At 38.5% G+C, this 23,882-nt stretch overlaps 1 protein-coding gene across 3 annotated transcripts in view; it reads right to left on the minus strand.

Moving 5' to 3' along the window:
• Positions 1 to 444: 444 nt before the first annotated feature.
• Positions 445 to 23,882, minus strand: part of LOC121375179 (transmembrane protein 144-like) — a 28,335-nt gene continuing 4,897 nt past the window's right edge. For 2 of the 3 annotated variants that reach the window (XM_041502468.1, XM_041502469.1), the window contains exons 3-11: positions 22,598 to 22,717; positions 13,000 to 13,099; positions 12,099 to 12,179; positions 10,750 to 10,849; positions 8,367 to 8,447; positions 5,101 to 5,195; positions 4,342 to 4,439; positions 3,192 to 3,466; positions 445 to 1,942 (exon numbers count right to left, since the gene is read on the minus strand). In XM_041502468.1, coding sequence (XP_041358402.1) covers positions 1,859 to 1,942; positions 3,192 to 3,466; positions 4,342 to 4,439; positions 5,101 to 5,195; positions 8,367 to 8,447; positions 10,750 to 10,849; positions 12,099 to 12,179; positions 13,000 to 13,099; positions 22,598 to 22,717 — 1,034 coding nt within the window. In that variant the 3' untranslated portion in view covers positions 445 to 1,858. The remainder of the gene's footprint in view (positions 1,943 to 3,191; positions 3,467 to 4,341; positions 4,440 to 5,100; positions 5,196 to 8,366; positions 8,448 to 10,749; positions 10,850 to 12,098; positions 12,180 to 12,999; positions 13,100 to 22,597; positions 22,718 to 23,882) is intronic. The other variant, XM_041502470.1, reaches the window with a different exon arrangement.

The following is a 23,882-nucleotide window of genomic DNA, read 5'->3' on the forward strand; positions in this document are numbered from 1 at the left end:
GACGTCATTGTGTGACGTCAATGTTACGTCCCACTTGGCGTTCTAGTGGGACGTATCACTTTGATATGTACCAAGATATTTTTAACCATATGGGTAATAATAAGCAGTATATACTTAAAAGGGCTAGTACATAATTGAACATATGGGACACAATAATTATTAATTTTGTGCCTACACCCTTGATTTAATTTAAATTATATTTTGTGGGTATAGAAAAAAAAAAGATTCCTTCCCAGTGATCAAGAAGTTTGTTTTGTTTAACAATACCACTAGAGCACATTGATTAATCATCGGCTATTGGATGTCAAACATTTGGTAAATGTCACTCGTAGTCATCAAAGGAAACCCGCTATATTTTTCCTAATGCAGCAAGGGATCTTTTATATACTCTTTCCTAGACAGGAAAGCACATACCACGGCCTTTGTCTAGTTGTGGTGGACTGGTTGGAATGAGAAAACCCCAATCAGCTATATGGATCCACTGAGGTGGTTCGATCCTACGACGCAAGCACCTCAAGCGAATACTCAACCGACTGAGCTAAATTCCCCCCTCCCCCTCCCAGTGATGAATTCAGGAACAGCTAGTCCTATATATGAAAATGTGCTAGATTGTCACGAATGCAATAAATAACTCAAACTCCATACTATAATGGCTTTTAACCAAGAATATATCACTCTACCAATCTAACAGGTCAGTTCCCACAAACCAATTCCATTATTTTCCTTTATGGGCATTTGTGCCAGAGGCTGGGTATGCATGTAAAACTTCTGAACCAGATTTTGACCGTGCCCTCTGCAGATTCAGCTTTCTTCATTCCATGAAAAATTACCATACTAACTGCTGCTTACAGATTTATCTGTTAAGAATGATTGAAGTAAGTTGATGCCACAATTAACTGATTGAAGAAAATCATGTCTTGTAGACTTTTAATAACAAAATAAAATAGTCATGGAATTTGCATTACAATCATTTTATGTAGATTTAATTACTTATTGCAACCAGATGAGGAACTGTAGAAAACTTGGAATCATTTTCTCTTTTTATGAATACTTAGCCTGACCTCAAACTAATGGTATTTTCCCCTGGAACAATGGACTGGTCCGAACATACGAACAGCCAATGGGATGGCTTAAAATCTTCCAACGAGTTCTTTGCTTCTTTTTACGGTCATATGATTGAAGCGTCCCTCTTTCCCCTGAGATACTGGAGACTATACATTGAAGTGAATATTCACATTAATCATTTATCCATTAATCAAGTCCTTAATACATCAATATCTTATATTAGGATTTCCAAATGGCATTGGTACTGTCTACAGCCCTTTGTAAGTTTGGTTATAGTGTTTGAAACTTGTAAGCATGATTGCAAATATTAAGAAACATTCAAACCAAGTTTGGCAATAAAGATAGACACAGACACAAATATACATACAGAAATACACACACAAGCATATGCATACACACACTCAAATACAAGTAAATATTTAACATTGAGACATCTTGATAGTAATATTTGAAATTTTGTTTGTTAAAGTTTGTTTTGTTTAATGATACCACTAGAGCATATTGATTTATTAATCATCGGCTATTGGACAAACACAGCATTGCAAGTTACTATTTTTGATTGCAATAAAACATTTTATTTGGACCAACTGTAGAAATGGGGGTGGGGGTGGGGGGGATTTCCAAACCAATTCCACATGGTGTGGCCCTTTCAAAATTCCTGGATCCACCCCTGTTGTGCATATTGGGTCTAGAAACTGGAATGGTAGAGTATTCTGCAGTGTAAGTTCTCAACACAACAAATTCTTCCTGATAACATGAACATGATATGTAAACTCTGGCCGACTTAGATGTTTCATGACTTGGACAGACCAGCCAGAATTGCTCCCGACAGAGTCATCAAAACCCCCAGTAACAAGATGAGTATGTTTCTTCTTCCCTGCAAAACGAACAACAGAATCCATGTAGTAACTGCAGTGCATTCCGACTTTCTATTATTAATGACAGAATAAATATTTCTTTGTTTACGATTAAAAGTATACTGTTAATATATGGTGATTTTTATCCCACAGCACAAGAATGCTGTCGGTGACCTATGGTAATTTATTGCCAGTCATCATTAAGTTTGAGCCCTGTTATTAATAAATGAAAATAAACCTTAAAGTTTGTTTTGTTTAATAACACTAGAGCACATTGATTTATTATTCGTCGGCTATTGGATGTCAAACATTTGGTAATTTTGACAGTCTTAGAGAGGAAATCTGCAACATTTATTTCCATTAGAAGCAAGGGATCTTTTATATGTACCATCCGACAGACACGATAGCACATACCACGGCCTTTGATATACCAGTCAAGGTGCACTGGCTCGAATAAGAAATAGTGAGATGGGTCCACTTATGAGGATCGATCCCATACTGACTGCACATCAGGTAAACGCAAAATTATCACTGGGCTATGTCCCACCCCTTTTGCTTTTGATTAATGTTATACCATTAATAATAACCGAGGATGTGTTTATCTGTCTCTGATCAAAGTTATACTATTACTAATAGTAGATTTATTTCTTTGTTTCTCATTAAACATTATACCATCACTAATAACGGGAAGATGATTTTTATTGTGATTAAAGTTATATCAAGTACTTTAATATAAGTGAAAATGGTAGGTAATCTTTATGCAAATGCACTATCCAGTCTATCTCTTTGAAAACCAGTAGTCCTCAGAAGAGCGAGGCGATAACCCTGCATGCAATGTGTTGATGTAATTATACCAAAACATACACAAGACACTTACCCAAATCTCTCTGAAGACCAGTACTTCACAGAACAGAGAGTCGATAGTCCTAGATATTGTGGTGATGTAAATACACAGGCAACTTACCGAATCTCTTTGAAAACCAGGACTCCCCAAAAGCGAGAGGTGATGTAATTATACCAAAACACACACATGCCACTTACCAGAATTTCTTTGACCAGCACTCCCCAGAAGAGCGAGGCAGTGTTATTATACCAAAACACACACATGCCACTTACCAGAATTTCTTTGACCAGCACTCCCCAGAAGAGCGAGGCAGTGTTATTATACCAAAACACACACAAGACACTTACTCGAATCTCTTTGAAAACCAACACTCCCCAGACGAGAGAGGCAATGTTATTATACCAAAACACACACAAGACACTTACTCGAATCTCTTTGAAAACCAACACTCCCCAGACGAGCGAGGCAATGGCCGCGGGTACTGTGGTGATGATGGGGAATGACACAGGTTCCGACAGGGCGCTGTTGGCAATGAACCAGAACCCCGTGGCAACAGCCCACATGACCCCAGACACTATGCCCGGCAATATGACCTTTGGATAAATCTTGGGCCGATTCTTGTTCACAGCACAGTACAGCAGGAAATAAAACGTGCTGGCGAGGTAGATACCACAGAAATGAGCAAATACGTAATCCAATACTGAAATGTTGAGAGACAAGTTATGAAGAAATGCACAATGAAACAAAAATATTTAATATTTTTCAACGTTTATTCTATAACGCATGCTCAGAATGAATGTTAACCAGCACGGCTTTAGATCTCACTAATTTGGGCACAACAGATTTGTTTTTATCTGTTCTGAACAAAGCAAAGTCTTTTTGGTACTATAATGTTATTAACAGTTGCTGAAGAATTGTGAATATTTAGAACTTCATTTCAAGTTATTTTAATCTAATTAAAGCTCAACATTTCAATGGTTTTGAGGTGTGCATGTATGTACTTAATTTGAGCGAAATTATTTTGGGCATTTTGTGTAAACATGTGAAAATTCTGTTTATGGTGATTGAGTATGTGGACAAAATAATGTGTTAAAGCATTTAACTAGTTTATTATATGTATACAAATATCAATCAGCTACTGAGAAATATATAGAGGATATTTCATGTCTTTTGTCAAATATGATTTATATCTAATCGAGTGAAGTTTGCAATCATATCTCACAGGTCGCGAGATGAGATATAAATCATATTTGACAAAAAACATGAAATTTTCTATTTATTATATAACTTTTGGCAATTTACCTTTATTTTTAAAATGCCAGCAGCAAAATAGTTCCGGCTTTCTTACAGTGAAGATAACACTTTCTACAGTGATAATAACACATTTTAGAGTGAAATAGTGAAATTTTTACTCTAAAATGTGTTATCGTCGCTGAGTGACTGATAACACTTTTATTTCACTGATATTTTAAGATATTTCACTAAATGTTATATAATAAAGTTAACTCGTTAATAGCAACTTGACAGTATATATTTATGTTGAAGAACTTGATGTATCTAATTACTTATACTTACAGTTTTGGCTGGCACAGGGTCTGGTGTCTTTTATATAAATAGCAGGTACAAACATCAGTCCATAAAATACCCCAGACACTACCGACAAGACAACACCTCTGTAAAAACAAAAAATCTAAATTCTTAGAAAACTACTTGAGACGTTTCACACAATAATTACAATTTGTATAGTGATAGAAATAAGCAGATTTGTTTTTACTAGTCCACCGGACAAATACATCTAGAAATCTACTTGTCCGCCAATATTTTCACTTGTCCAAATACATGGTTTGTTTTATTCAAGTATCAGGATGATGTTTGTGATTGCTCAAAATGAAACTGCACTGAAAATTGTTACTCGTCCACTGGACAACCACCGAGGCACATTTTGCTTGTCCGAAAAAGATTTTTACTTGTCGGGACAAATGGACAGGTGCTTATTTTGAACACTGCTGTATTCAGTGTTTTTTTATTAAAAAAAAGAGCTTGGAATATAGTTGTTAGTTTAAAAACCTCATGATTGCAATAACCTGGCTTCAGTGCAGTGGCATAACCGGGGAGGGGGAGGGGGGGGGGGGGGGGAGCAAGGAGGCCATGGCCCCCCAATCAAACAACTGTAAAATGTAAATTAATCTGCACAACAAACTAAATTAGTCAAAGAGTTAAATGGTGCATGTTCCATGTTTATAATCAGAAGTATGCTGTCTTCTTCATTACAGATTTGAATTTAATTGAAAAACGTACATTATTTCAAATATATCATATGTACCGGGTACTTACAAAACTCTCTTGCCAATAGGACCCAGTCGGTCTAGAAATGTTTCATCATCACGATTGTATGCTTGGAGACTTGGCGGTTGGTTCACACTACCAGTCTGAAGGAACAGGAAAGGAATGTTTGTTTATCGACACCACAGCATATTTTATACTATAGCTATTTTGTGTCTAACATTTGGACATTTGGGCTGTTTCACAAAACAATCTTAGTGCTAAGAACACATTATGTGCATACGGGTGTATACTACCAAATCAAATCCCATAGACGATAATAATAACATATGTTGCTAAAACTCCTACCTGCAGTGTATCAATCGACATAAATGCCAAGGATATAAATACTACCACTCCTCACCCTTAAAGTGAATCAGAAAAAAATAGGGGTCAAGCAGCTCATTTTTGAGATAATGAGTAGCATCTAGGACTACCGTAGTTCCGCACAAAATTCAAGTACTTTTTTTTATGTTTATGTCCCGAGTGAAATAATTTTCAATTGTCACGAGCTTTATCGAGTGATAATGAAAATTATTTCACTCGGGACATAAACATGAAATGAAATGGTAGCGAGTTTAATATCCTATTTATTACCCATAATTGATCTTAATTTATATCACTCATCTTGTTTCGTCGACGTTCCTGTAAAGTTGTAGTGTGCTAACTGATGACGTCATCGTGTGACGTCATCGTGTGACGTCAAAAGTGTTACGTCCCACTTGGCATTCTACTGGGACGTATCACTTTGATATGTACCTAGATATTTGTAACTATATGGGTAATAATATAGGCTACGTCCAGTGAAAAGGTGGTAAAGGACTTTTATATGCAATTTGTCATAGGAGAGTATATAACATAGCCTTTGATGTACCATTTGTGGGGTACTGGTTAGGAGAGGAAAAAACACAAGTCCATTGCACTATTTTCACCATTCCATTATTTTCCTTCATAGACATTTGTGCCAGAGGCTAGTAGATAAGAGTGCAGTATACGCTGAAATGTGAAGATTTATGCATGCAGAACAAATACTGTTAAACAAAGTCGAAGTTTGTTTTCCTTACCAGACACCACCACAGTACACTGATTTATCAATAATCGGCTATTGGATGTCAAACATTTGGTAATTTTGACATATAGTCTTAGAGAGGAAACCTACTATGTTTTTCCATTAGTTTCATTCATTCATTTCAACCTATTTCCGTGCTTAAATCCAATTAAGGTTCAAGCACGCTGTCCTGGACACACACCTCAGCTATCTGGGCTGTCTGTCCAGGACTGGGTTAGTTGTTAATGGTTAGTCAGAGAGAAGAGGGTGTAGTGGCCTTACACCTACCCACTGAGTCGTTAAAACTCGCTCTGGGTAGGAGCCGGTACTGGGCTACGAACCCTGTACCTACTAGCCATATGTCCGATGGCTGGTTTTCATTAGTAGCAAGAGATCTTTTATATACACCTTCCCCAGAGCTTCTTGATTATGGTAGCCCACTCCCATTCTAGTGATATTCAATGTTGGGCTTTTAAATAACTACCATTGCCATGCCCGACGGCTAGTGAATTTTTTTGGGTCAAATATTGCAATTTTGTAAATATGAATATCCTGCCCCCACCCCAATCATCCAATGTTAGTATTTTTAAGCTCTATCTCACTCTTTAGGTGACGTATCTGATTATTAATATTATTTAGTAAAATTGTATTAGCTTAAAGTAAAGTAGGGCTAGTGAATTTTTAATCATGGCTAGTAAATTATAAAATCACTGATCCCATGGCTAGTGGATTTTACAAATATTCTAGAAGTCCTGCCTTCCCACAAACTGGACAAAACATACCACAGCCTTTGAAATACCGTTCATGGTGCACTGGTTAGAATAAGAAATACAATGTAGCCTAGATCCTAGACCAAATGCATATCAGACAAGCGCTTTCCCACTGGCGTACATCCTGCACGTTGCATGTGTTTATTCACTTAGATACATTTCCTAAGCTACTAGCAGTATGACCAGCCTCTGTGGTGTCGTGGTTAGACCATCGGTCTACAGGCTGGTAGGTACTGGGTTTGGATCCCAGTCGAGGCATGGGATTTTTAATCCAGATACCGACTCCAAACCCTGAATGAGTGCTCTGCAAGGCTCAATGGGAAGGTGTAAACCACTTGCACTGACCAGTGATCCATAACTGGTTCAACAAAGGCCATTTTTTGTGCAAATAAAAAGACCCCTTGCTGCCTGTCGTAAAAGAGTAGCCTATGTGGCGACAGCGGGTTTCCTCTAAAAAAAAATAGTGTCAGAATGACCATATGTTTGACGTCCAATAGCCGATGATAACATAAAAAATCACTGTGCTCTAGTGGTGTCATTAGATAAAACAAACTTTACTTTTTTTTCTGATCAGTTTATTACCACATACATGAACATTTTGTCTATTACCATGTAAAAACACAAGTCATACAAAGTTCCACAATAAGCTGAAAGAAATATACTTCTAATAATAATAAATTATGTACATAAATGGTAACAGCTTACAAATAAGATTATTTATTTTTAATCTCTTTTTTGCCAATAATACCTTACTAACATACATCTGCTTGTACGTAATAACTAAAACAGCATTAATTATAATTTTTAATATTCATGTTTACATTTAATAGTGATTTATTGTTAATTAAGTTAATTACTCACATAATTTCAAGCTAATATTTCATGTTCTCTATATGTTACGTAGCATATCAACTGATATAAATCTTACTGTCGAAGAAAATAGTGCTGTATTCAAATGTGACCAGATTGGTAGCAAATGTTTGGTGATTAAATAACCATTCGCTATCTTACTTTCTAATCACAATAAATATGGTTTAAGCCAACTGACATAAAGTTAAGTCTGCAGACAAGCACAACTGGTTTTGGTGGTACAGTAGTTAAGCCAACAGCCTTGAGGCAGGTAGGTGCTGGGTTCACAAGCCGGTACTGACTTCAATGCAGAGGGAAATCATCTACTCTATTTAAATAGTATATACATGTATTATACAAGTGTAAGGCCGCTAACCTGTTCTGAACAAAAACACAGTCAGTTGAGGTATGGTCAGGACAACAGGCTTTAACATTAAGTGGATATAGGCATAAAAATTAATTTAATATATATATATATATATATATATATACATATATATATACAATAACTATTGATTAAACCCTTGTAAGAATTTTTTAATAAATAATGATACTTTAAGAGGGAGAGATGCAAACATAACGAGCCAGGATCACTGGTTTTAGGGACTTACTTTCTTCTTATTAAAAATAATAACATCATCCGAGGGGTTTCCATAGAGTGATGAACTTGCACTCCGGCTATCTGCCTGGTTCTGAAACGGAAGTCGTGCCAGCATGAAACAGCAACTACTAGTCAACAAGCACTGGGTCTGTGCACTGCAGTTAACAACACATGCATGTGACAAAAAAAATAAAAACCCACAAACAAACAACAACATACTAAAATTAATTTTAAAGCAAAAGAATTTTCATGTTTTCTAACTATTTATGTATACTGACAGAAACAAATAAAACTGTAATTGAAGTAACACTAGATCAGTGACATGGATTATCCAACAAGTGCACTGCAAATGCAATATAGTTTGCACGTCATACATTTGTCTAATAACTTTAATGGTAACATCTGACGGTAACAGTGACTAATGTTGTTCATCTATTCATCATCCATATACCTTTATGATGTAATTTTAGTTATCAAAAAATATCTATTAGTCATAAATATGTTACATGGTAACAGGGCTCGAACTTAACAAACGGCACAGACGGCAACTGCCGTCGCTGAGATATAACTTGCCATAGGTAGACAGCATTACCAAAGGCACTTTTGTGCCGTCGGTAAAACTTAACAGTGGCAAAATATATACACCTGGTGTATATAATCTGCCAATATTTAAAATTTTTACATTTGAAATATATCTACATACAACAAAATAACCTTTTAGTCACATTTATTTTCTGCAAATGTCACTTTTAAAAAAAATTGCCATAGGCAGGCTCAAAATTGCCATCGGTGGGCTGTTTCACCCAAATTCTTACGTTCGAGCCCTGTGGTAACAAACTCAGGATATAGATCCAAAATAAAAGATAATATGAATACATATATGTATATCAGATTGTACAATGTATGTCGCTCGTGGAACAAAAGGAGGCAACACAATGTGGAAAATGTACCTCACCAGTTGGGTCAAGAGAGAAGGAACCAAGCTAGAAGCAGGACATAGCAGATATATAAGAAAGAGCAACTACCTGTACATGTCCAACTACAACAGGACATAGCAGATATATAAGAAGGAGCAACTGCACGTCCTACTACAGCAGGACATAGCAGATATATAAGAGCAACTGCATGTCCTACTACAGCAGGACATAGCAGATATATAAGAAGGAGCAACTGCACGTCCTACTATAGCAGGACATAGCAGATATATAAGAAGGAGCAACTGCACGTCCTACTATAGCAGGACATAGCAGATATATAAGAAGGAGCAACTGCACGTCCTACTACAGCAGGACATAGCAGATATATAAGAGCAACTGCATGTCCTACTACAACAGGACATAGCAGATATATAAGAAGGAGCAACTGCACGTCCTACTATAGCAGGACATAGCAGATATATAAGAGCAACTGCATGTCCTACTACAGCAGGACATAGCAGATATATAAGAGCAACTGCATGTCCTACTACAGCAGGACATAGCAGATATATAAGAAAGAGCAACTGCATGTCCTACCACAGCAGGACATAGCAGATATATAAGAAAGAGCAACTGCATGTCGAACTACAGCAGGACGTAGCAGATATATAAGAAAGAGCAACTGCATGTCCTACTACGCAGATTTTAAATATACAAACTACCTACATGTATTTTAAAATAACATATCAGCTGGCTGCATACTGTAATATCATTTCAAAGTATGCCATGTTTTCACCATGCCTAAATTGCTCCTACATGTATAAACAATGTGTATCATAATATGTTAAACTTGAATGCTATCTTAACTTAATTTTTATTTAGAACTGTTTGATTAGCATCAAAACAAATGTGTAACAAAGAGTACATTGAATACATTTCCCCATTGTATTCAGAAATGAACAATGACAATGTCCCAACAATTATGTGAATTAAGTAAAGATTTTAATTTGTCAAAGGTTGCTCGATAACAATGTTCAACTTGATATTTGCATTAGAATTCAGAAATAAATACCCTTCAAGAGGGTGCTATTTTTTAAATGAGAAATCTTCGACATTTCATATTACTTGATTGTATATAATTATAATTATAGTTCATGTTAGGATCAACTGACAAAAACAAACTGTGCTTTTGAACTGAAGAGGTGTAATATTATATCAAGAAAATATTTTTGTTAATCCACATTTTAGGGTACATAACATTATTGTTGCTGCATTAACTTTAAAAACATTATTTAAAATTTTAAATCTAAAATATGTACTCGGAAATATGTCCATTTTCAAACTTAAAAAGTTACCTACTCTATTATAAATCAATATAACCATAAAACTCAATCCACTCATGCAGCATATAGTAGAGTAATCTCTTCTTAAATAAAAATACTTCAGAAGGAAAAAAACATTTCACTTTCTACTCACATTAGGAATGAGTGGCTCAACTTCCGCCCCTGATATCTCAAACGTCATTTCCAGTTTGGGTGTGTCAATTTCTGGCTTTATGAATGCATAGATGAAAGCACTAAATAAAAACATACAGTTTATTAAATGTAACACGGATACATAACTTGGCTATACATAACTAGTAATAATTATCAGATATAATATTAAATGTGTCAAACAAAAAATCATCAAATCCAAAACTACCGTAATTACTAAATGGAAGCTGAGGATATTTTGAATATGATAATTAATAGACATAATCCACATCATGCTTATGACTAAAGCTGCCTTCTCTAGAATATTTATAACTGTAAGCATTTAGCACAGATTGGTCTACATGTATGGCACGTTAGGGGCTGTTCAAATATTATGTAATGCTGTTTTTGTCAAAATTAGACACTCTCCATCCCCCCAGTAACACTAGACCATACCCCCCCCCCCCCCAAAACATCACGTAACATTTGGAAACACACACACACACCCTTCCATTCACAAACAAGTCATGCAATGAGTATAATGCAATTTGGAAAAGTGCAGATATGGATTTCAACTTGATTTATAATCCTTATTGTGTGTATATGTCTACAACTACACCCACCTACCCCCTCGAGCGTTCAAGTAAATTTATGCAAGCTGAGATATCCCTCTAATAGATAGAAAATGGCCTGCACTTTGTAAGCAAGTCTAGGAAATAAACAATTAATTAGAAGGGGCCATTCAAATATGAGGTATTTGCATAAGAATGCAATATATCTCACATGGTACTTGAACAAAAATAACTATTATGATTAAGGGACCGTCTCAAAACTCCCAACACAAATATGTCCATGGGATAATACTTTACCAAGCTGGTTTGAGATATATATGAGGCAAACGGCCTGTTGGCATAATCATTACACATATATGTAATATAAAACAGCAAACATTGTAGAAACCAGTTATCCTATGTCATACTTATACGCACATCAAATTATTAGCTACATATTATTTAGCAGCTTTTTCTACCGACAAAGTGCCCAACCATATCTACTAGTCGGTGGGCTACCGAACCTTCAACTCCACATCTCATAGACCTCCATGTTTATCTACCTGTATACATAGGGATCCAGAAAGCAGCTCAGTAAAAAGAAGATGTTCCCAATGTTCAGCTGGTAAATTTAGCATGATTCTATGCTTCCAAGAATCTCTGACTTTGGGTCCAAAGCGGGAGATCATGAGACTGAATTCCTAAATATATGTATTATAATAGGATTTTAAAAATAAAAAATGCCCAAATTCAATGCCTATTGTTTACTCCTGGTGCTGAATACTCTTTGTGGGATACATACCTAGAAGCCGACAGGGCCACTCCTATGTAGTTGAAGGTCACATTGCCTGGTACTTCGGCATTTATTCCAAACCAACCAAACCTTAATTAAAACAACGCGTTTGTTACGGTAAACTACATGATAGGTGAAACAACAAAATACTTGTAGCTGTAGCAGTGATCATTTTGTTCAGTATCGTGTCGTGATTAACTATGCAAGTCTCAGAGATCACTACATAATTTTAAAACATTAAATAGTAGTTGCTAATCAATTTTCAGTTGACCATACATGTAGATATGTTGGTAATCAAATATTTTAAAACAAAATAGTCAATGTTGTAGTTAGTGACCTTTCATATCTTTATTTAAAAAATATACTTCAAGACCTATAGCAAATTCATCCAGAGTTTTATATTTGAGAGAAGTGACTTCATCTCCATCAATTCAGTCTGCGAGGTATGAAACATTGTATCCTATTTGAACAAACCACACTCTGCATTCTTATACACTAGACTTTAAAGAATCAGCTAGCGTAGCTAGGGGTGGGGCATGGCAGCCATGGTCCTCCCAGTCACACATCTTTTTTCACCTCGCCACCTGTCCACAGACAGGATAGCACATACCAAAGGCTTTGATATGCAAGCCATGGTGTACTGGCTAGAACAAGAAATAGCCTCAAACATATAAACAACGGAGGTACAAAATTAGAAATAAAATTTAATAAACATTAAGTAGACAACTGTAAGACAACACCCATAAATAATAAAATTCTAATAAATGCACAAACATAATTATGTAGTTAATGTTGCTACCAACTCTATACAAACAATTATTGAATAAATAAACTGATCAGTGTTTTCTTTAATAATTTTGAATATGTATATGTATGGTAGTACTATTAAACTTAAAGGGAGTTAACCTACCTTCCACTTGCCCAGCCAGCCAACAAATTAAATGTTCCCCATATACAGATACCAAGTCCAAGTCCAATAGTCTTGATAATTGGAACAACACATACATTCCCTATTAATAATTTAAAAAAATATAATAATAATAATAATAATAATATAGATATATATATATATATATATATATATGTATATTTATTTATTTATCAATTATTGACCGTCATTTGAGGGCAATATCATGTTTTATGGACCAAAGAAATTGATATTGAATGAGGCCAACTGCCGATGTCAATATCAATTTGTTCGGTCCATAAAACATGATATTGCCCGAAATGTGGTCAATAATTGTTTTATTACACAATGTCATCCATAAGACTTGTACATTCCTGCTTTGTTTATCAGAATCAAAATACACCAACTCTTATAATTTCTCACAATGCATTAAAACTGATGGGATTTAGTGATGTCACGTAATCCTACGACATTGTATGACACGCAGAGGAATGCGGAAATAAACAGTTGAAACATTACTAAGATAAAAATCAAATTCGAGACATTATAACCAGCAAGAGTGTCAAAATCATATTAAAAGCAAAATAAAACACAAAATGTGATAAATCTTAACATGTATTTATACTGAACAGTTACCGATTACCTCCAAATGCATGTTTTTATTTGTAACATAAAATCCTGCGAGTGCCGATTCCAACTGCATTTTGATGTATCATGTACGTTTCTAAATCTGCGATATATTCCATACACAATTTGACAATTACTGACCTTGTTTTGTCGTATTTGCGGAATTAAACTCGGTATGACTAAAGATGTTATCTTTTTGCTGAAGGACAGCAAAGCGTTTTGTCACAAGTTTGTGCTTGTTTACATTAGAATTAGCAGTTGACATTGCATTACGTTACCTACTCATTTATTGGATAGAATTTTGACTGATCTTTTCATTGGTCAGGGCAATATCACTTTTGATGGACTGGCGAGACCGTCTCAGGGCAATATCACTATTTACGGACGGTCATGTGACTGGTTTTTGACCAATAAGAATACAGATATATTTTCATTATGTAATAAATATATATACACACACACACCATATGAAGAGTCCATAGGGAAAATTTGGTGAAATTGAGATTTTCCCACCATCATAATCTATCGACATCATAGTTTAATTGTGTATTTGTGAAAATGGTTAAGTTGTTATGCTGTTCTTCTAGTAAAACAATTCATTCTGCTAGCCTTCATTATTAAAAATATTTTCACTTTCAGAAAATAATGATCAATGTCCACAAGACCCAATTTAAAAAAACAACACATTTTTTTTTTTTTAAATAAAAACAATTCAATTTTTTTCTTTCATATGGAATGGAAAACCTGATAAAATTAAGCGTATTCAAATGTAAAAAAATATGAAAGATGGTGGTATTAAAGTTACAATAATAAAAGAATTTATTAAAGCACAAAAAACTGCTTGGATTAGAAGATTAGTTATCACCGACTCTAAATGGAAGGGATTGATTATTCATGAGTATAAATTTTTAGCTAATATAATGGATTTTGACTCTGAAGAAATAGGAAAACATTGTCAATATATTTATAATTATTTTTGGAAATATTAACGGCATGGGGAACATATCTTAAAAAATGCAAATCAAACTCAGTATTTGAAGAGATACTGTCAGAATATATCTGGAATAATAATGACATAAAAATAAATGGAAATTCAATATTCTATAGAGATTGGTTTGAGGGAGGGATAAAATTTATTAATGATTTGGTTCACGATAGAGGTAAATTTTTAACTTATAATGAATTTAAACTAGTTTTTAATATCAATACTAATTTTTTAACTTATCAAGGTGTAATTAATGCGGTCAAACAATATTTTAAATTGTGTAAAGTTGAACTGAAAAATAAACTGCTGTTTCCTATATTGCCATATAATATTAGAACGTTAAATACAACAGTTAGAGGAAGTAAACATTACTATAATACTTTACTAAATTTGTCATTCTCAAAAATCGGCATACAATTTAAAATGGGAAAACATTTTTAATTGTACTTTTTCAGATTCTGATTGGAAAAAAAATATATATATAATTCCTTTATGCTGTACTGATAGTAGTGAATTGCGCTGGTTTGTTTAAAATAATTCATAATATACTTCCTGTTAATACCTTCTTATATAAAATTGGTTATAATTCTTGTTTGAAGTGTAATTTTTGTAATTTGTAACTTGGTACAATTACCCATTTATTTTGGGAATGCACTTTAGTCAACTCAATTTGGAATGATATTCAGAACTGGATTTATGTAAAAATGGGTAGCAATATTAAATTTAATAAAGAAAATGTAATTTTTGGCTTTAAAATCAGAAATAATGATCCCATTAATGCCATTGTACTCGTTACAAAACACGTAATATTTAAAAGTCATTTTAATGCATATGTACCCAGTTTGAAATGGATCCAAAAAGAGTTGAATGAATACTATTATGTTACAAAAGCAGCGGCTTTTTCCACGTGCAACTATGATAAATTTACCAAATTGTGCTCAATTTGTCACAATATATTTAAAATTTAGATTGTATTTCTTCTCTTCTTTTTTGATACTTATTACGTCCTTAGTCTCCTTTTGAATTTTTCATACATGTATGTCTGATTATCAATCACATATATTTGATCTTAGCTAAATATCTCCTTAGCTACTTTGGGTTTTTTTTCATGTGGACCTTTTTATCATATGTACTGTATACATATGTGTGTGGATATCATGTCAGTAAAAATGGGAATAATAAAAAAAGATATATTATTGTATATTTCTCTAAAACTGTAAAATGTGACTTTGATAGTTTTTCCCGTGGACTCTTCAGACATATGTAATTATATATAAAAATAATGTAAATAATATATAATATGTAAATGTATATGCAGCCAAATCATAACTTACCTGTAATAACAAATGTTCACAAAAGGCACATCTGGCAAAATACATTACACATTAATCATGCATGCCAAAAGTCTAATGTCAAGCTCAAAATTGCCATCGGTGGGCCATTTCACCCATGGTAATGTTATTAAAATATTGCCGTATGCAAAAAAACTCTTAGTTCGAGCCCTGCACGTACATGTATATATCACGTAAGAAAGTATAGCTTGAAACAAAAATATATATTTAAAAGTGTATATATTTCAGTGATATTAGAAGAAATCCTCATCTCTTTCCAAAAACAATCAACATAAATCATACTTGAATACGTGTACATTGGAGAAAACTTGAGTGTTTTCTCTTTTATTGATACATTACCTGTCCTCAAACAAGTGCACCTCCCCCCCACGCAAGTGGTCTGGTCCGAACATCCCAACAGCCAATGGGATGGCCTAAATTCTTCTACTGTATACTGCTCTCTAGTTCCGGTCACATGACTGTAACTTCCTTCTTTTTCCATGAGCGCATCGCACGGAGAACAGGAAGCGGGGAGGCCCGGGCGGGATGAATCTTGAGGACAGGTAATGTATCTATAAAAGAGAAAACACTCAAGTTTTCTCCATTTCTATAGACATTACCTGTCCTCAAACAAGTGCAGCATTCAACAGATGGTGGTGGGTGCCGAGATCCGTAGATGCTTGTGATAACTCCCCAACCGGAAAGAGGCTGACTAGTGGAAGAATAAGGCCAACCTTGGTAAAACCTCCTCCTAGGGATGCCCGTCACAGACCAATGCAGGTGATGTTAGTAACAACAACCAGAATGGTGGCATCCGTCAGCAGTGGCAGGTACGGCTCCTAGAAACACATGAACCAGGAGGCGGAAGCCACATCTCATGCTGGTTCTGACAGGGTGGGAAGACGTAGCCACCAGGGATGCAGGTGTTAGGTAACCCTCACGTATTGAAGTGTTATAGTTTTTCAATAACAAGCGACAACCTAATGAGGTGCATCCGTCAGAACATTGAACAAAACAAGACCCCCGAATGTTTTCTGTCTAGTACACCAAAGATCTGTTAGTTCAATAACGACAACCAATAACCACATGCAGTGAAGAGTTAAGGTTATCGAGACAAAAGTTCCGGCACCAGTGCGTGAACTGTGCAAAAGAACAAAAGTCTAAGCAATCCTCACCTGTCGATTCGGTGGACATCTCGGTATGCAGCCCAGAATCAGACAGACATCAACGGCGACAAGGATGGCTTGTATTCAACAGAGTCTGTGCAGCAACAACCGGACCCAGATGATGGAACCCCTCAACGTCTTCTGTGGAGACATCCCTCAGATAATAGTTGGCGAAGATGGAGTCCGTCGCCCAGAAACAGCCAGTGATGATGTGCTGAATGGATGTGTTGCAATGCAGGGACATCGTGGCAGCCAAGGCACGGAGTTCATGCGGATTGGAAGCAGACGGAGCAGGTAAACCCTCCTTCTGATAAGCGGTCAGGATAGAAGACCGGATCCAGGTGGCCACCGTGTTCTTGGTAATATCCCTCAACCGACTCTGGTTACAGGAAAGGAAAAGTCTTTTACGATGTTGTCGAAAAGATCTGGTCCTCTCGATGTACTGGTGCAGGGCTCTAACAGGGCACAACGCCAAGTCCTCAACGTCCGCCGGACCAACGATAGAGGAGAGGGCCTGCACAACATACGAGCGAGGCGCTTGGTCTGGTAACTGATTCTTTGCAATAAAGTTCATGAGTAACCCCAAGTTGACTGCACGCCGATCTCGGTGAAAACGTACCAAATCGACATCAAGAGCATGAAGTTCTGAGACACGAGCAGCCGTGGCGAAACCGAGTAAAAACACCGTCTTCCGTGTCAAATCTTGCAGGGAAGAGGACTCGATCGGCTCATAAGGTGCGGTCGATAACGCTCGTAACACCAAATTCAGGTCCCATCTTGGTGGCCGAAACCGGTGTACTTGATCTTCAAGGCGAAAACCTTTGATCATTTTATGGATCTCAGGAATACCCGATAACTTCGTTCCAGTAGTTACATCACGAACAGTAGCGATGACCGAAACGTACCCAGCGATGGTAGACCCCTTCAATCGTAAAGTGGTCCGCAGATACAGCAAAAAATCAGCAAGACGAGGTATCTGTATCGTCTGAGGTTTGAGTTTTTTTCTAACACACCATCGGTGAAAGCAAAGCCATCTGACGTTGTAAGCCGCAGTAGTAGATGATCTGTGCGCTTTCAAAATGGCCGCCGTAGACTGTGAAGAAAAACCTTTCTTCCTCAAACTCTTGGAGATAAAGTCCACGCGTGCAGTTGGAACAACTGCGGACGTGGATGGTACAGTCTTGACGTGGGATGCAGCAACAGATGATCCCAGTCTGGCAGCGGTAAAGGATGTGGATCGGCCAGACGTATTAGATCTGGATACCACATCCTGGATGGCCACATCGGAGCAATGAGCAACAGGCGACAATGGTACAGCTGAAACCTCTGAAGCACCCTTGGAAGGAGGATTGGTGGAGGAAAAGCGTACGCGTCCATCTGTTCCCAGCTGATGGCCAATGCGTCGAGATCCAGAGCTTCAGGATCCGGCACCGGAGACACGTAAACCCTCAGCTGATGGTTGAATCGTGTGGCGAAAAGATCGATGTTTGGTGTCCAAAGTCTGTCGCACACCCATCGAAACGCTTCCGGATGGAGCATCCACTCCGTCGGCTGTGGAGACGACGGCCGGGACAATGTGTCGGCTAGTACATTGCAAACCCCTGGAATATGACGAGCCCGAAGTTGCAATGGAATTTCGTCGACCAGCTTGTAGAGACGATAAGTCAACTGCAGCAGACTGCTGGAGTGAGTTCCGCCCTGACGATTGATGTAAGCCGCCGCGGTCGTACTGTCTGTGGCCACCATGAGAGAGGCTTCCGTCAACATCTGTCGCCAATGAAGGATAGCGTAGTAGACTGCCAACAACTCTAACAGGTTGATGTGGAGTCCGAGTTCGCCGGGAGACCACAGCCCTGAAGTAGTCTGGTTGCTTAGATGGGCTCCCCAACCTTCCAGTGACGCGTCGACGAATAGGTGATGAGTGGCTATGAAGGCCCGCATAGAGACACCTTCTAAGACGTTCGATCGGAGCTGCCACCACTGCAGGCTGGAGCGTAGATCGTCTGGAAGTGAGATGATCAAGTCCGGATTGTTGAAACGAACAAACGGGTTGAGAAACATCTGCAAGCGCCGCAACTGGAGACGACCTCTGAGTGTCAAATCCTGGGCAGAAGTGAGGAGACCCAGGAGACTCTGCCAACCGCGGAAGGTCATTGGAGCGGTGAGGGCTATGGCAATCATGGTCTGGATCTTCTCCCAACGGTCTAAAGGAACTTGAACGAGGCCCAGGTCGGGTCGAAGCCAAGCGCCTATGAACTGTAGAGACTGTGTGGGAGCCAGTCGAGATTTCTCGATGTTGATAATCCAACCCAGCTGCTTGAGAAAGTCCATGATGAAGGCAACATGTGCAGTCAGCCCTGTCTTGCTGTGACACCTCATCAGGCAATCGTCGAGGTATGGGTAAAAGGATATACCTCTGCGATGCAGGAAGCGTGACATCGGAGTCGTGATTCTGGTGAACAGCCATGGCGCTATGGATATCCCAAAGGGCAGGACTGTCCATTCGTAATGCCGACCCTGTAGCACAAACCGTAGGTAGTGATGGAAATCGGCATGCATCGGAACGTGCAGGTAGGCGTCCTTGAGATCTAGCGAGGCAAGCCAATCCCCCGGTCTGATCACGGCTATGATATCTCGCAACGTTAACATCTTGAAGGTCGGAGGAGGAGACAGATAGTGGTCGTTGAAGACCGCCAAGTTGTGAATCATTCGCAGCTCTGGAGAATCTTTCTTTGGTACGAGAAAGATGTCCGAGTAAAATCCGGGTGTTAAGTGTACTTCCGAAATGCTGCGAACGGCTCCCTTCTCCACCAGCTTGTTGACGGACTCCTGTAGAACCTTGACTTGCGCAACGGAATGCCGCGGTTCTCGAGGTGAAGTGGTCAATGGAGGGATGGCAGACAATTGCAGACGATACCCTGTCTTCAAGATCGACGTGACAAACGGATCTTGGCAAAGTGTCTGCCAGTTTCGCCAATAACGGCGAAGTCGACTTCCGACCATGGATCTTCCGACCGGTGTGGTACACACCGGAAGCGTCAAAACCGAATCGTTGTTCTGGTTCAAAATCAGGGGCGGGCGTAGGTTGAAGCAATCTGAGCAGTCCACGATCTGTTGGCTGGCGTCAACGTCGACCAGGCTTCCCCTGGGTCCGAGCTGGCGGACCGGATGGTCGTCTGACCGGAAACCTTCGAGAAGGTTGACCTCGAAAGGAACCTCTCCAGCGTTTAGATGGTGGTTGTGGTGTGAATGTAGACTTCCGCTTTGTAGATTCCAACGTGGAAATAAGTTGCAACGCTTTGACAGTTGCTGTCGACTGTTGGTCCTTATCATTGGCCTTCACCACCTCAGAAATTTTGCCTGCAAACAGCTTCGTTGCGGACCACGGTTGAGCTAACAGCTCCTTCTTATGCTGGAAATCCAAAGTGGATTTCTTTAAATAAGCCTGGCGACGATATTGCATTAACATCGAGGACATCGAAGTCACCGAAGACGTCAGGAAAGCTAGCATCTGCGCCGATTGCTGAAACAGCGCGTAGCACCGTGCATCTTTTGCCTGGGTGGCCATCGCCGCAAGGAAAACGTCCAAGTAAGATAATACAAACAAGCAACGTCTCTGGGCAGTATCCATGGCTTGTACTTGTTTGTCCGTCAAATCCACGGTTGACGACTTCCCAAGACGGTGAACATCTTCATCCAAGGACGGAGCTACATCTGTAAAGGTCATGTCAAACACCGGATACATACGGTGACCCCAAGTCGGGAAGGCGACGAAAGACGCTGTGTCTTTAAAAGTGCGGTCTAAATCCGTCGCCACCTCGGATACGAGTGTACCGGCAGCCAAGGAACGGATCACCACATCTTCCGGAGGGACATCAGTCGCTATCATCGGTGTCGGTCCCTTCTTGGACGGCGTTGGTGGATGTGGCAAGGACGGCAACATGTCATAGACTGCCGCCAAGCAATCCCTCATATTCATATGGTCAGAAGATTCAGTCTCATCAATGACGGAAACCGCTGTAGGCGCTGCATCTCCAAAGTCTCGAAGCACTCGAGCACAGGCTAATCGATCGGCCGAAACAGAATTCACTGGTGAACCGGACCGTGGACGGTCCCGTCGAGAACCCTCTGAAGCGTCAATAGAAGGTCTGCGCTGCCGATCCACGGAACCCGTAGGGAGACGTGCAGGTCGTGGGGAACGGCTACGAGCCCGGCTCCGGTCCCGGCTCCGCTGCGCCGAAGATGACTTTGAAGATCGGTGATCCTTGGAGGCCGTGGAACGCCTAACTGATTGAGTCGGCTTGTCAGAGGGCTGCGTAGGAACTGCAGGCCTGTCATCTGAAGTCTTGCATCCTGGAGCCGCACCCCCCGAAGAGGGGACTTGAACCGGACCTGGCCCCAAACCCGCCGGTTGTGGTAAGGCCGCCATTGACGCCATAGTCTCTTTCAGCATAGTAGGTAGCATCGAACGTAATACATCTGCTATGGAGTCCGCAATTGACGGCGAAGATTCCACTTTCTTGGCTCTCGCCGACAGCACCTTCAAGTAGGCCGCGAACTCGACAGTAGACAGGCCCGAACACAGGTCGCATCTCGAAGAGAGGCTACAAGGAACACGGCAACCCGGACATAATTCATGAGGGTCGCCGCCTGCAGTGAACTTCTTACAGCGTAGGCACGCGCTCGTACCTGTCGCTGAACATTAACATCTGACATGATAATAAGTTTTCAATCTGTGAAAGAGAAAGAAAAGAAATCATGACACAAACACAAAGCCGGTCAACAAAGACGCCATTTTGCAAATGGCGTCCGACACAACAACCGGCAATATAATAACATTTCATGTAATTAACACTTGGCAAGTCAAGCGAAATACGCGAAACATACGAAAGCTAACGAAAGCTAACGAATAAGGTGAAAAAAAAAAAAAAAACATTCCACCCAACACAAAGCCAGTCAATACAGACGCCATTTTGCAAATGGCGTCCGACACGACAACCGGCAATATAACAACATTTCATGTAATAAACGCTTGAAAGTCAAGCGAATACGCGAAAAGAAACATACGAAAGCTAACGAAGCTAACGAAATTTAAGGTGAAAAACATTTCACCCAAACACGAATACAAAACCAAAGGTCTTATAAAAAAAGTTGACTCCAAACAGAGCCAAACAAAAGACGTCCAGACCCTTTCGCGAAGAGAAAAAGAAGGAAGTTACAGTCATGTGACCGGAACTAGAGAGCAGTATACAGTAGAAGAATTTAGGCCATCCCATTGGCTGTTGGGATGTTCGGACCAGACCACTTGCGTGGGGGGGAGGTGCACTTGTTTGAGGACAGGTAATGTCTATAGAAATGAAACAGTGTCTGAAATACCAAAAAGATTTAAATCATGTGTGGTTACCTGTAAAGCATGAAATACCTGTACATGTATGAATATTTAGTTGGTAAATAATCGTTTGTATTGTCAATAATCTGGCCTCACCACTAACCTGTAGCCCACACTGCTCCTCCAACCATTACAATGGGATAGAATGTTGATCTGCGTATTGCCTGCAGAACCATGCCGACTAAAAGAATGGCACTGCAGAGAATCCACTGGAAGAACATACCTAAAAATGGATTTTAAAAAATTTGGCTAATAAAATATTCCTTAAATTAACTTTTTAATTTTTTTTTTTTAAATACACTATAATATCTGAAAATAGGCTAAACCAAATTTTATTCCAGTGTGAGCCTCATTTTTTTCCAGACCTTTAGAACTAGAAACTATTTCAAAATCAGAAAAACTAACCCTATCAATTCCAAACTTACTCAAGAACTGAAACTGAAAACAATTTTGTTTCTGGATTACAAAGATGTCAGCTTCAAAATTATCGGTTACGCAGAAATAAATCCAAATAACCCATTTCCTTTTTGCGTAACCCGTTATATCCAAGTAAATGGTGATCCAAATTTTGCGCGAACAAAAAATATGTTACGCAAATTTAGATTTGCGCGAACAAAAGGATAGTTCTCGCAATTTTCAGAGGCCTGGATCAACCTGTACTAGTACATTTTGCACATGCATAAATGTACATAATATGTAAGTAGGCAACTAATTTGAAATACAGATCTATTTTCATTAACTGGTAGAGCATATAGCTGCACGTGGGTATCAGTCTGAACTCTGAAACCAATTTTACAATCATAAATTTATATTTACAATTAGCACTAAGCAGTTATATATACCAGGACTGACCCTGTACATGGCCAAATTAGCCAACAGCTAATTTTTTATTCAAAGTGGCTATAACATTTAGTTTTTGGCTAATAAAATCAGGGCTAGCCCTGGATTGCTATTTTTGTTCGCCAAAAAATTCGCCAATCTTCAATTTCTTTCACCAATCTAAATATATATTTGCCAGTAACATATTTGCATTTCAGTCAAAAGATTTAATTTTTTATCTCGTTCTTTATGGTAATGTAGTATATGCTAAAATGTACTTATTATTCAGTTTACGTCTTGTAATCTAATAATGAAATACTGCTGTTGTCTAGGGCTGGCTGTAGCCCAGTGGTAAAACACTTGTATAATGTGCGGTCAGCCTAGGGTCGATCCCCGTCGATGGGCTCATTGAAGTCAGTGCATCATGAGTAGTATATCACAAAATAGACAATTTTACTTTTTGTATACAACAGAGAATGATATAAATTGTATGTTTCTCTGTAATTTGAAAGAATTAAGTGAATTTTGATCCAATATATATGTTCCCAAAAAGATTCACCGGACTAAGA

The sequence above is a fragment of the Gigantopelta aegis genome, chromosome 6 (genome assembly GCF_016097555.1).
Source record: "Gigantopelta aegis isolate Gae_Host chromosome 6, Gae_host_genome, whole genome shotgun sequence".
Lineage (NCBI taxonomy): Eukaryota > Metazoa > Mollusca > Gastropoda > Neomphalida > Peltospiridae > Gigantopelta > Gigantopelta aegis.